The 12,745-nt window shown below is 44.9% G+C and overlaps 1 protein-coding gene across 2 annotated transcripts in view; it reads right to left on the minus strand.

Annotated features, from left to right (window-relative positions):
- Positions 1-12,745, minus strand: part of PDE6A (phosphodiesterase 6A) — a 124,332-nt gene that overhangs the window by 22,709 nt on the left and 88,878 nt on the right. The window contains exons 8-17 of one of the 2 annotated variants that reach the window (XM_086412428.1): positions 11,969-12,016; positions 8,910-9,059; positions 8,204-8,347; positions 6,126-6,191; positions 5,759-5,905; positions 4,759-4,866; positions 2,712-2,821; positions 1,144-1,231; positions 839-939; positions 217-324 (exon numbers count right to left, since the gene is read on the minus strand). In XM_086412428.1, coding sequence (XP_086268554.1) covers positions 217-324; positions 839-939; positions 1,144-1,231; positions 2,712-2,821; positions 4,759-4,866; positions 5,759-5,905; positions 6,126-6,191; positions 8,204-8,347; positions 8,910-9,059; positions 11,969-12,016 — 1,070 coding nt within the window. The remainder of the gene's footprint in view (positions 1-216; positions 325-838; positions 940-1,143; positions 1,232-2,711; positions 2,822-4,758; positions 4,867-5,758; positions 5,906-6,125; positions 6,192-8,203; positions 8,348-8,909; positions 9,060-11,968; positions 12,017-12,745) is intronic. The other variant, XR_015167734.1, reaches the window with a different exon arrangement.

A 12,745-nucleotide genomic window follows, 5' to 3' on the forward strand; every position in this document is an offset into this window, starting at 1 on the left:
CAGATACTGTCTTGTATTTTTGTGCTAGAATGAAGAGTAAACATATCATTTTTGCAGTGCTGTTTTGGCATAACTTCTTTGTTTTGTGTGTCAGAGGCCTCCAGAATGAAAAGTTTTGCAGGGGTCTCTTGAAGACGGAGAGGCCTGACAGGATAGCATCTTGCCTTTTGACCCTGGGCTTAAGGGAATCAGGGTTTAAGCCTTGTCTCAACTCACATGACAATTTCCTTCCGTGTCTGATCCAGCATCATGTACTGCGTCCACTCCTGCTGAGTCTCGTATGTCTTAGACTGATCCACGATCTTTTGGAACATCGTCCTTTTCCTACAAAACACATCAGTTTGTTAAAGGAGCACATATTAGAATAAGGCAACCCCTGGCCTTCTAATGTTGGTTGTTTCAGAGGCTAATTATGGCAGTGTAACTTTTAAAAAGAAAGGTGAAAAGAACCAATGCCTGGGAGTGAAGACCTAGGTTCTAACTCAGACTCTACCATGGGTTTATTATCTGATCTTAGCTTATCTTCCCCTGATCTCAGTTTCCCCATCTGTATAACAGGGTAAGACTAACTCAGAGCTGTAGTGAGAATGGATGCATCCATAGCACAAGTGTGGTACCTGGCACAGAATACTCACTAAATCAATTAGAACTGTGGTGTTCATTATTTTTATAATAGTATTCTTTTTTGTTTGTCCACGCCTTGCAGCTTGCAGGATCTTATTTCCCCTGCTAGGGACAGAACCTGGCCCCATGGCAGTAAAATCCCCAAGTCTTAACCACTGGACTGGCAGGGAATTCCCTAATCATTTTTATTCTTAAAATGAGAAGAAATACCAACTTGAAATACAAGGCAAGGTCTGTAGCAATGATCGCAATGTCCATCATGTGGATTGCATGCTCATGCTGCCTGCGATTGAGGTTCTGAAAGATATTTAGGCTCTAAAGAGAAAATGGAGGGATAGAAGTGATGTGAGAAGGAGAGAAGGGAGAAGTGACGCTGGCAGTAAAGTCATTCAATTCCCGATGGCTGCCCCAGGTGACTAGAGAGACAGTCCAGGCCAATGCCTGGCTACACTCAGGCTTCTTGTGAGATGGGGACTCGTTCTCAGGCCCCAAAGCCAATGCAGAGGGCCCTCATCCTACCTCATCTCTCAACAGTGTTTTACCAAACTCCAAGTGGTGTCTTTCCAAGATGGAGGACCCATGGAGCTTGGCCAGTGGGTTCTGGGATCTGAATGGGAGAGAAAGAGACACACAGAGAAGATTAACATGGAATGGCAGAGATGAAGGTTAAAGGCATCATCCATTCCTGTCACCTCCTAATTCTGCAGGCAGATAGGTTGAAGTGCAAGAATAAGAAGGGACTTGTCACACAGTACGACCGTGAGAAATAGGACTAGATAGCAGGTGTCCTGGCTCTCATACTTTAACTTTCTCCATAACTAATTCTGGGCCTCTTTGGGGACATGGCCTCCCTAGAAGTGTGGACCCTTATCCCCAGAAAAAGACACAAACACAATGCCATGTGCAGTTTTACAGACCCATCCCCATAGCCATCCATGGACACTGGCACTGGGCTAGTGCTTTAAAGATCGCCAAGCCCCAGATCTTCCAAACCTGATTCTGAGAAGTCACTGGATTCCCACAAGCAATGTATTTATTCACGTCTTTATTCAATAAATATTTGCTGAGCCCTTGTTGTGTGCCAAGCACTGAGATCAGTACTTCGCCTTCTACAAGGTAAAATGTAAACATAATCTCTAACCTTGGAGCAGCAGGCAGAAACTGAGAAGACTCACAGAAGCATGACTTACAGTCTGTGGGCCCTGGGCAGAGCCTGGGTACGACACTAGTCCCTGCTCTGCCAGTCCACGTGGTGGTCATGAGGGTCTCCCAAGACCATGGTTCCTGGCCCCTACTTCAGAGACTAGGATATAAGCTCTGTGAAGTCAGGGACTGTGTCTCGTTTGTTCACCATGGAACCTCCTTTGCCTAACATAGGGCCTACCATGCTGGCCTTTTGTGCATTATAAACCCAAGGTGAATAAATGAATCATTAGCAGTTACTAACATCTTGGCTTAAATTAGTTCAGTAGGAGAGGAAGGAGCAGAGTGAGAAAGTTTATTAGTTTCCTGTTGCTGCTCTAAAAAATCACCACAAACTTAAATGGCTTAAAACAAGAAAAATTTAGTGTCTTTCAGCTCTGGAGTTTAGAAGTCTAAAATGGTCTGAAGAGCTGTTTTCCTTCTGGAGGTTCTAGAGGAGACTGTTTCCTTGCCTTTTCTAGCTTCTAGAGGCCCCTAATTCCTTGGCTTGTGACTTATCCTGCATCTTCAAAGCCAACAGTGTAGCATCTTCTGTCCTCCCTGAGTTCCTACCTCTTTCTTACAAGGACCCTTCTAACTATTTGGGGCCCACTTGGATAACCCAAGATAATCCCTATATTTCAACATCCTTAATCATGTTTATGAAGTTTCTTTTGAAAGTAAGGCAACATATCCCCAGGCCCCAGGCACTGGGGTGTGGACATATTTGAGCTTCATTATTCTATCACAGGAGTTTACCCAGAACCAAAGGATAGGAGGAAGTGGGAAGCTGTGGACCATGGGAATTCCCCATGGCAAGTGAGTCTGTCTAAGACCCATTCAGATCTAGGTAATCAATCCCAGAGGCAGGAGGTAGAGAGAAGGGCCAGTAAGGGCTGACTCACTTCATCTGGTAGAGATTGTTAGTGCCTCTGTGGTCAATGTCATGGCAGAAGGCGGCGGTGACCATGGCCAAGGCCTCCAGGTCTGTGAAGTATCGCTTCAGCTTTCCGGTCTGGAAGGGCAGTCAGAGATGCTACTCACTCCTTTTGTGGGGGGCTTGGAAGCAGGACTGAGAGAGCAGGAGTAAGGGGGAGGGCCTGGTGCTTGGAAACACAGGTCTGATCTTGGCTCAACCCCTGGTGCCACAGGATGACCAGACGTTTGCCAGGACTGAGATGTGGGATATGGGACTTTCTGTGCTAGAACTGGGACAGTCCAGGCAGAGGTGATGGTGGGTCGTTTTACTCCCGAGTCACCTTAGCTGGTCCCACCTCCCTCTGGGCCTTAAAGTGGAGGGTGTCAGACTGGATGCTTGTTGAGAAACAGACAGCCCTGGACTTTGAGGATTTAGACAGTGTTGGAACATGTCCAGACTGGTAAAACAAACCTTCCAAACCTGGTCTACTGGTTCAAACACAGCTCAGAAGAATTTTTCCCTGGCTGTCCTCACTTAACTCCTTGTTTGTGCCGGGTATTGGAGTCAAGGCTGGAAAGAGCCCTGAGGAGGTGCCGCTGACTTGTGACTCTAAGAAATAAATCACGTCTAAGCGGTATGTTTTTCACCTTCAGAGGCAGCCTGGCTAGAATTCCTGCCCCCAGGCCCCAGTGCTTTCTCTGGCCTGACCACTCCAGACACGAGGGAAAGGAATGAGGATGGGGACACTGGGCAAGGGCAGAGATTTGTGTTGTGACCTGTATGGGAAAACACTTTTAAATGAAATATAAAACCTCCAAAACTTCTGAGACAAAATGACTCACACATATACACATTGGTATGTCCATCCAAGGACATAATAGCATTGTTCGTAATAGTGAAAGATCAAAAGCAATCCTCATAAGGGAGCTGCTGCTGCTGCTGCTAAGTTGCTTCAGTCGTGTCCAACTCTGTGCAACTCCATAGACGGCAGCCCACGAGGCTCCCCCGTCCCTGGACTTCTCCAGGCAAGAACACTGGAGTGGGTTGCCATTTCCTTCTCCAATGCATGAAAGTGAAAAGTGAAAGTGAAGACGCTCAGTCCTGTTCGACTCTTAGCAACCCCATGGACCGCAGCCTACCAGGCTCCTCCGTCCATGGGGTTGTCTAGGCAAGAGTACTGGAATGAGTTGCCATTGCCTTCTCTGAATAGGGGAGCTAGGTAAAGAAAGTGTTATCTACTTAAACAATGCAAAATACTATGAAGTCATAAAATTAGATCATGGATAAGCCTTGAAGACATTATGCTAAGTGAAATTGATCAGACACAAAAGGACAAATACTGTATGATTCTACTTAGGTGAGGTACCTATAAGAAAGGGAATTCATAGAGACTGAAAAAGTAGAATGCTGGCTCCCAGGGGCTGGAGACTGAGGAAATAGGGAGTTGTATTAATGTTGTTTAATGGAGACAGGGTGTCTGGGAAGTTGGAAAAGTTCTAGAGATGGAGAGTAGTGATGGTTGCACAATACTGTGAATGTCCTTGATGCCACTGAATTATGCACCTAAAAATGGTAAATTTTAGGTTATATATGTTTTACCACAATAAAATATATATATAGGAAAACATGATTGATATATTTATATAGTTTCAAATAAAAAAGCATATTATAGAATCATATTGTTTAATTGGTTATAAATAAAATAAATTTTGTGTATGTGTGTGTGAACAAATCTCTCGATGCTTCTGGAGGGAAACCTGGAAGGAGCTGTGCCATGGTTTTCTCCAAATACTGGCTTGGGGGTGGGAGTAGAATGCTGCCTTTCTTTCACTTTTTATTTTACATACTTCTCGCTTCTTGGAATTCATTTATGCTAAGCATGTACTCTTGTTGTCTATTTTTTAAAAAGGCAATAAATAGAAGAATGATGCCGCTGCTGCCTGGCGAGCTGCACTGAGGTGCCCAGGGTAGCGGGAGCCCCTAGCAGCCCGAGGTCCCTCCCACCACGCCGCTGGGTCCCCCTGTTCTCGTACCACCAGCAAGGAGAACATGGTCTGCCCCACGTTGAAGCCATGCCGCCAGTTGTGGTAGGTGATCCTGCGGTAGCCCTTACTCAGGGAATACATGAACCGCACCAGGGCCTGCGAACACACACACAGCACACTGTAAGGCAGCAGCACCGCACTGGGGCGGGCAGGGGGGCCCGCCTGGCCGAGCCCCTCAGTGTTCCGGTCCCCACGCCGGACCACAGTGGGAGGAGCAATAGGTGCACTAAGACCGTGAGAGCACTTTCAGACGGCTGGATACTATGACAATGGACGTGGTCATGAAACAACGCCCTGGGAGAAGCTTGCAGGCAGTGTAGGAGAGAAAACCAAAGGCGTGTTGAGATCAGTGGTTCTCAAACTTGAGTGCATATCTGCATCGCTGTGGGGTATGGGAAGGTCTTGTTAAAACAATTTCTGATTCCTCACAGCCAGTGGAGAGAGGAGGGGGAGAAAGAGGGTGTATGTGCGGGTGTTGGTGGACCCGTGCTGGCATTGATCCATTTTCAGGTGATACTGATGTGGTTTAAAGCACAGTTAGGACTGCTGCTTTAATCAAAGAAGTCTGGGAAATTCTGCACACAGTACACCCCCAGCTCCACCTTTTCTGTCCATCCCCATGCCTCTAGATGCACAGCACACCTAAGGAATCCTGCAGGGGAAAAAGCCCTGTCTAAATGGATTTAACACACATTTCCCACCCTGTTGAACTGTAGGAACTTTTTTTTTTTTGGCATCACTTTTATCCACAACCTTCAGAACTCAGTGCCTCAGAACCTACCTTGAGAAACATCACAGCTCAGAAGAACCATGTGTCTCTTTTCTGGTAAATGACTCATCTGTGTGATGTGACTAATGCTTTAAATCTTAAAAACTGAGAGTACACTCTTTCTAAGGCAGTTTACAGATTGAGGTTTTGTTTTGTTTTGTTTTTTAAGCAAGAAAGGAAGGGAATAAAAGGGAAACCAAAGGTTTGTTTCAACCTCACCTCCTGAGGAATGTGAAATTTATCCACCACTTTGAGCTCATAGTACATCTGAATTCCACATTTCACCAGCTCCAGTTCCGTCAGCGGCAGGTCGCTGAAGTGGAATTTGTTAATTTCATATTTGTCTGCATCTGGCAGCTCTCCTTGCTGTATGAAACATGGAGTCAAGTGACTGGAGCACATGAGGAATCCCTTGGTCCCTCCCTCACCCCGCCCCCCACCAGCCCTGTCCCTGATCTGAGTCTGCTGGAAGGATCAGAGCAGAGTGGCAAGGGCCACACTTGGCAGAGATGCTCCCCACACATGCTTGGGGCACGCACGCCCTGTGCTTGCAACAGGTCAGGACCGGCGCTGCTGCCCAGCTCACCAGGATCTCAGCCAGTTCTTCTTCCTCGCATTCCCACGGCTCCTTCCCATACACCTCTCTGGTTTTCTGCCAGGGCCCGAAAGAGCAGAGAAAAACATTAGTTTACTATATCTGAGGTCAAAGTATGTCTCTACTTTTCCATTTCCTTTTTTCTTCTTCCTCCAAAGTTCTTGCAACAGAGCTACCAACTGAGAGAGGCTCCCATTCAGCGTTTATTGACAAGTAATTCAAGGTCATGGGATTTGGAGTCATGGAGTCCTGCGTGCAAATTCAAGCTCTACCAATTGGATCCCCCATTCCTCATCTGCAAAATGGGGATACTAAAAGTACTTAACGGGCAGATTAAAATTAGATTATCCAAAGTCATTTAAAAAAATGTATATGAAATTGAAATAATGCATGTAAATCACTGAGAGCAGTGCTCAGTATATAGTGAGTGCTAGGGTTAAATAATGCTGTTGACATTCTTACTGTTTTTATTACTAACTGGGAGCCTGGAGGTCTTGCTCATGGCCCTGGCTTTTCCTCTTACTATGTGACTTGAGCCAAGTTCCTTCCCCTCTGGTCCTGTTTTCCCTGTGTTACAGGGGGAGAGGAACCTGGACCCAATAACTTCTTCCAGATTTCTTGATCTAGAGCACAGTCTACCTACTTTTAACTGGTTCACTATGCCTCCATAGGGCTTCCCTTGTGGCTCAGCTGGTAAAGAATCTACCTGCAATGCGGGAGACCTGGGTTTGATCCCTGGGTTGGGAAGATCTCCTGGAGAAGGGAAAGGCGACCCACTCTAGTTCAGAAATGCCCTCTGAACACATCGGCTTATATTTTTTCAACTTGTGCAGTGCATAAACCCAACAAGTCTTGGGAACTCAGCTGGGTATCATATCTAATGCTCTTTGGTTAATTCAGTTTCTTTCTAAAATCTTGATCTTTTTGAGTCCAAAATTACAGGAATGGTAGATCACTGATTCTCACATATCTTGGAAAGCCTGTCATCCTATTTCCCACCCACGTAGGATTCTCCTCTATAGCATCCTTGATATGTGATCATCCAGCCTGTGTTGCAATATTTCCCATGACAGGGTGCTCCCTACCTTCCAAGGAAGCCCTTTCATAACAGTGATAATTTGCTCATTATCCTGATAAATGTTAAATGAGAACTATTTAGTGAGCTGTGTGATTTGGGGATAACTTCCTTTCCCCTTCTAGGCCTCAATTTCTTCATGTCTACAATAGGGTGAAAATCCTTACTGTGCCCATCTTACTGGGCTATTATAAGCATGACAGGTATGAAATACCAGATATACTCTATAGCGATGAAACTATGTGATGGCTTCCTGCCAACATCTGACGCTACCCTATGAACTATTTCTTTGCTCAGAAAGTTTGACCTCCTAAGGCAGGTCTGATCCTGTCTCTGTAATTTAGAGCAAGACTCTCTGAGCCCCCACCTTCTCAGCTATAAAATAGGTGCGGTTAGCTGACCTCACGGAGGGAGGCTCTGAGCAACTGACCATTGTCCATTGGTCTGTCAGATAGAGCTTCCTCTCAGAGTGGGAATTGTGGTTGGTGACTCCATCTCTAGTACCAACCAAGTCAGCCCTGAGCACAGAGGAAAATGGAGTTTCTAGAGCTGTTAAGCCAAGGCATGGTTTTAAGACTGAGGTAACTTGAGAGTCCCTTGGACTGCAAGGAGATCCAACCAGTCCTTCCTAAAGGAGATCAGTCCTGGATGTTCATTGGAAGGACTGATGTTGAAGCTGAAATTCCAATACTTTGGCCACCTGATGTGAAGAGCTGACTCATTTGAAAAGACCCTGATGCTGGGAAAGATTGAGGGCAGGAGGAGAAGGGGACAACAGAGGATAAGATGGTTGGATGGCATCACTGACTCAATGGACTTGGGTTTGGGTGGACTCTGGGAGTTGGTGATGGACAGGGAGGCCTGGCATGCTGTGGTTCATGGGGTTGCAAAGAGTCAGACATGACTGAGTGACCGAACTGAACTGAACCCTGGGAGGGATAGCTGTTCCCAGAACAGCCTTTTCTTGAGGAGAAACGGGAAAACCACTACCCACCAAGATTGTCTGGATTTCTTCATTGTCACACTTCACGTGGTATTTCACCATGTCTTGGAAAATATCCTTCCTGTTTTCAAGTTTGTTCATCAACTCATAAGTATCAGGATTTAAGACAGACCAGCCCAGGAACTGGGCCAAAGACTGAAAGGAAAGAAAGGAAGAATCAGAGGGAGAACATTCTGGTCTGGTCCTTTCTCTGTAACCTGGGGCAAGACTCTCTAAGCCTCTATCTTCTCAGCTATAAAACAGGTGTGGTTAGCTGTGTGCTGGTCTCCTCAAAGGGATGCCATGAGGATAAGATAAAATGATGGATGAGAATACACTTTGAGTAAAGCTCTAGCACAAAGCATCGTCCTCATGCATAACAGCTTCACAAAAAGGGAATGTGTTGTCCCCATGTGGGGACAGAGGACATAAATGAACTCTGTGCTTTCTGCTCAACTTTGCTGTGAACCTAAAGCTTCTCTAAAAGGTAAAGTTTGTTAATTTTTAAAGAAGGGAATATAGATTTCTTTGACAACAGAGGCAGTGCAGGAGGACAGTCAAACAAAAACATCGGATCAGGAAAGTATGTACGAGGTGAGCCCCCATCCCTGCTGGGCTGGGACAGCAGCATGCTAGGTCCCCGCCACGTGGCTCTGGAAGTCCCAGATCCAGAGTCACCTCTGAATCCCACATCCAGAAGCCTCCTTAAAAACCATACCTCCATGAGGGTCTCATCCATTTCATCAAAGGGTTTCCCATCTTTGCGATTGTAAAACGTGGCCACCCCAACAATTTCCTCCTTCTTATTCACAATTGGCATAGAAAGGACATTTTTAATCATCCATCCAGACTCATCCAGAGGCTCTTTCTGCAAGAGAAGAGCCAGAATAAGTTGCCCGGGTACCAGGCTACAGAGACATCCATGATGGATTTCATGCTGTGTTGTGACCCTGCTTGGCCGAGGGGTTGGCAGGTTAGACCTTGCTGGGTTACGCCTGGTTTTAGTCACCAAACGCCATGAACAGTTTTGCCCATCTGGTGGGAGCTCCATAAGCCAAATAGCAATACCATTTTCATTCCTAAGATATCAGGGCCGTTATGTGCCAGGCAGTGAGTTGTGTGTTGCTGGCTCTAAGGATGCCCACAGACAGTACAGGGAGGCGGTATTTCCCTTTCAGACACAGGAGCTGACTGTGGAGGACTGGCTTGGCAGGGGCCCTGGTGATATTGTAACTTTGAACTCATCAAGTAGATATAACCTGCACCTTTTGACTGCCTATCTGCCTGTCTGTGTTCCTTTTGGCATGTCATTTTATCTCCATGGGCCTCAATTTTCTCATCTATATATGGGGACAGTCGTAAGAGTCTATGCCTCATGGGACAAATGAGAAAATAGAGGTGAGATTTCTTGGTCAATTAGAAGGTGCTCTTTGTGAGTCATTTCCTATTTGATCCTCACTTCCATCATCTATAAAAATGGGAATAACTAGACTAGATACTTTCTAGGCTCTTTTCCCACTGATTCATTACAGATTTATCAAATGTTTTACAACGTGTAAGAGCTAGAATCTGAGGAAACCAAGGCAAGTAAGGCACAGGTGTTGTTCTCAAGTTGCCCATCATCTGGAAGGTAAGGAGGCCATCAGATGGCATGCAGGAAATTCTCTCAGGGTCTGTGGGAACCAGGGAAGGGAAGGAAGTCAAGAAAGCTTTCCTGGAGTCGGGGAGTCTTCCAGCTCAGAGGTTCCAAAGTTTTGAAGGTGGCAAGATGATGGTTATTATTATTTCTGTGACACTGGTATCACCTGGTAGGAGAGTGACCCCATAGGGATGAAGAACATAGTCCAAAGGGCGCAGGGCTGTCAGTCAGGAAACTTGAGTTTAAGGCCTGCCTTCCTCCCCACTCTCTTCCTCACCTTGGGGGAGTCCCTTCCCTCAGAAGGCCCTGATAAGGAGGCAGATTTTATCAAGAGTGAAATGGGAAAGCATTAAAGATTTTTAAGGAGAGAAGTTATTTGGACAGGCATGGTCTGTGTTTGCCAGGAGCTCATGATCTCATGGGGAGAGAGACATGTGGAGTGCTGGCCAGGAGAAGGGTAGAGGAGGGAATCTCAGAGGGGCCTGAGTTCATCCAGAAGGAATCAAGGAATGTGTCCTTGAGAAATTACATTTGAGCAGTAAAAAATGGAGAGAGGATTGCAGGAAAGAGAAGGCTTGTGGAAGGGAGAGTAGACCAATGAGCCTGAGGGGAGAGTGGCAGGAGGAAATTCTAGAGAGGGAGACAGAGGCCAGGTCACACAGGGCCTGGAAGTTTTGAGTTTAAAAAGCATTAAAGATTTTTAAGGAGAGAAGTTATTTGGACAAGCATGGTCTATGTTTTCCAGGAGCTCATGATCTCATGAGGAGAGAGACATGTGGAGTGCTGGCCAGGAGAAGGGTAGAGAAGTTTTTTTAAAAACATCACTTGGGCTACTTTGTGGAGATAGAAGACTATGATCTAAAAACAAGATCAGATTTGACTTATGAATATGAGTAAGCTGTAATCAGATGACTTGGGTAAAGACCAAGCTCTCTTTTGGTTATAATCATGGTAGCAACTCTCAGCAACAACCTGCCTTGTCATACTGATATGATCAACATCACAACACAAGACGTACAGTTTTAACCTTGGAAGGATATTCTCCCTAAGGTCTTTCATAATGTTCTTTAAGGAGTAAACACATAAGCCACTAATATTTATATGAGTCATTTTTATTTCCTTCTTCATTATTTTCTGACCACTCATGATTTGTTTTCTGTATATCTAGAATGCTAAACCCAAAATATTGACAGGGTACCTGCAACTGAAGAAGTTAAGAAAGATAAGCCACAACCTTTGACCTAAGGAAGCCAATATTTTGCCAAGAAGAATTAGTCTAAAAGGCAAGGAAGGAGCATAAAATACGAGGGAAGGGAAATGGAGTGAGAAAGACAAACTCCTTGGCATGGACTTCCAGGCCCTGTGTGACCTGGCCTCTGTCTCCCTCTCTAGAATTTCCTCCTGCCACTCTCCCCTCAGGCTCATTGGTCTACTCTCCCTTCCACAAGCCTTCTCTTTCCTGCAATCCTCTCTCCATTTTTTACTGCTCAAATGTAATTTCTCAAGGACACATTCCTTGATTCCTTCTGGATGAACTCAGGCCCCCCTGAGATTCCCTCCTCTACCCTTCTCCTGGCCAGCACTCCACATGTCTCTCTCCCCATGAGATCATGAGCTCCTGGCAAACACAGACCATGCCTGTCTGGTCCACCTCTGTAGCCAGCGTAGTATTGTGCCAATGGCTGGCCCAGACCGTGTCCTCCACAACATTTTTTTAAAAAGACACACAGACAACATCAAATGGAATACTAAACAAGATTCTGTGATCATCTTAAGGAGACAGAAATGATACTCAGCCAGGGGAAGTAGAATAAAACTTCATAAAAATTTCATAGCATTGAGTCTGTCATTGAAGGGGAGAGGGCATCTGGGCAAGAGATGGTAGTGAGAGAGAGAACTGCATAAGCAAAGGTCCTGAGGCCAGAAAGCAAAGGCTATAAACCTTAAAATCAAATGGAACCTTGGCATTTACCAAATTAATTCTCTCCCCACTTCCATTGGCACATGACTTTTTTGTACTCACGTTTTCACTTTATTGAGATTGCTTCCCAATAACGTAGATAGATTTTAATGTATTCTAATCCTCCTTGTGGGGAAAAATACCAAGTAACTAAGATAGCAAATGAAAAATGACTTACCTGGAATGCAAAAAAGTCCTCTGAAGGCGCATTCATGATGTTGCAAATCTGAAAGCCATGGAGAGGAATAATGGGGTTTTAATTAGCCTTGATAGAGTACACTTCAAGGACACTGGGCATGCTATTTTCAAAAATACCACATCCTTGCCCCACGGCACTCACATTCTTTTTGTTAGGTAGACATGCTCATGATGGTTTTGAATTATTAACTGAGGTTACTGAACAGGAAAGCTGCCGTATAAACATGACTTCTTACCATTTGCCTTACTTCTGAGTCATTTCTAAACTTTGAGAAAGTTAAGGCTACAATTTGTCATTTTTAGAAGCTGTATAGTGTCCCATTTTCTTTTTTTACATTAACTTTTTCTTCGTATTTCATTTTTTTAGTTATATGTATCCATAGACCTGTTCTTTTTCAGATGCTTTTCCCATATAGGTTTTTATGGAGTATGTGTAGAGTTCTCTGTGCTATGCAGTAGATCATTGTTGATTATCTATTTTATATATAGTAGAGTATATATACTAATCTGAACCTCCGAATTTATCCCTCCCCCGCCACTACCTTTCCCCTTTAGGTAACAGTAAGTTTGTTTTCTAAGCCTGTGACTCTGTTTCTGTTTTGTGTGTAAGTTCATTTGTGTCCCTTTCTTTAGACTCCATACATACCTGATGGCATGTGCTTTGTAGATATCACATACAATCACTTACATGTGGAATATAACTTATTGTTTGTAGACTTTTTGATGATGGCCGTACTGACCAGTGTGAGGTGATAAC

This window comes from Bos grunniens, chromosome 7 (genome assembly GCF_055505025.1).
Source record: "Bos grunniens cultivar Pamir isolate PY7600 chromosome 7, Bosgru_T2T1.0, whole genome shotgun sequence".
NCBI lineage: Eukaryota > Metazoa > Chordata > Mammalia > Artiodactyla > Bovidae > Bos > Bos grunniens.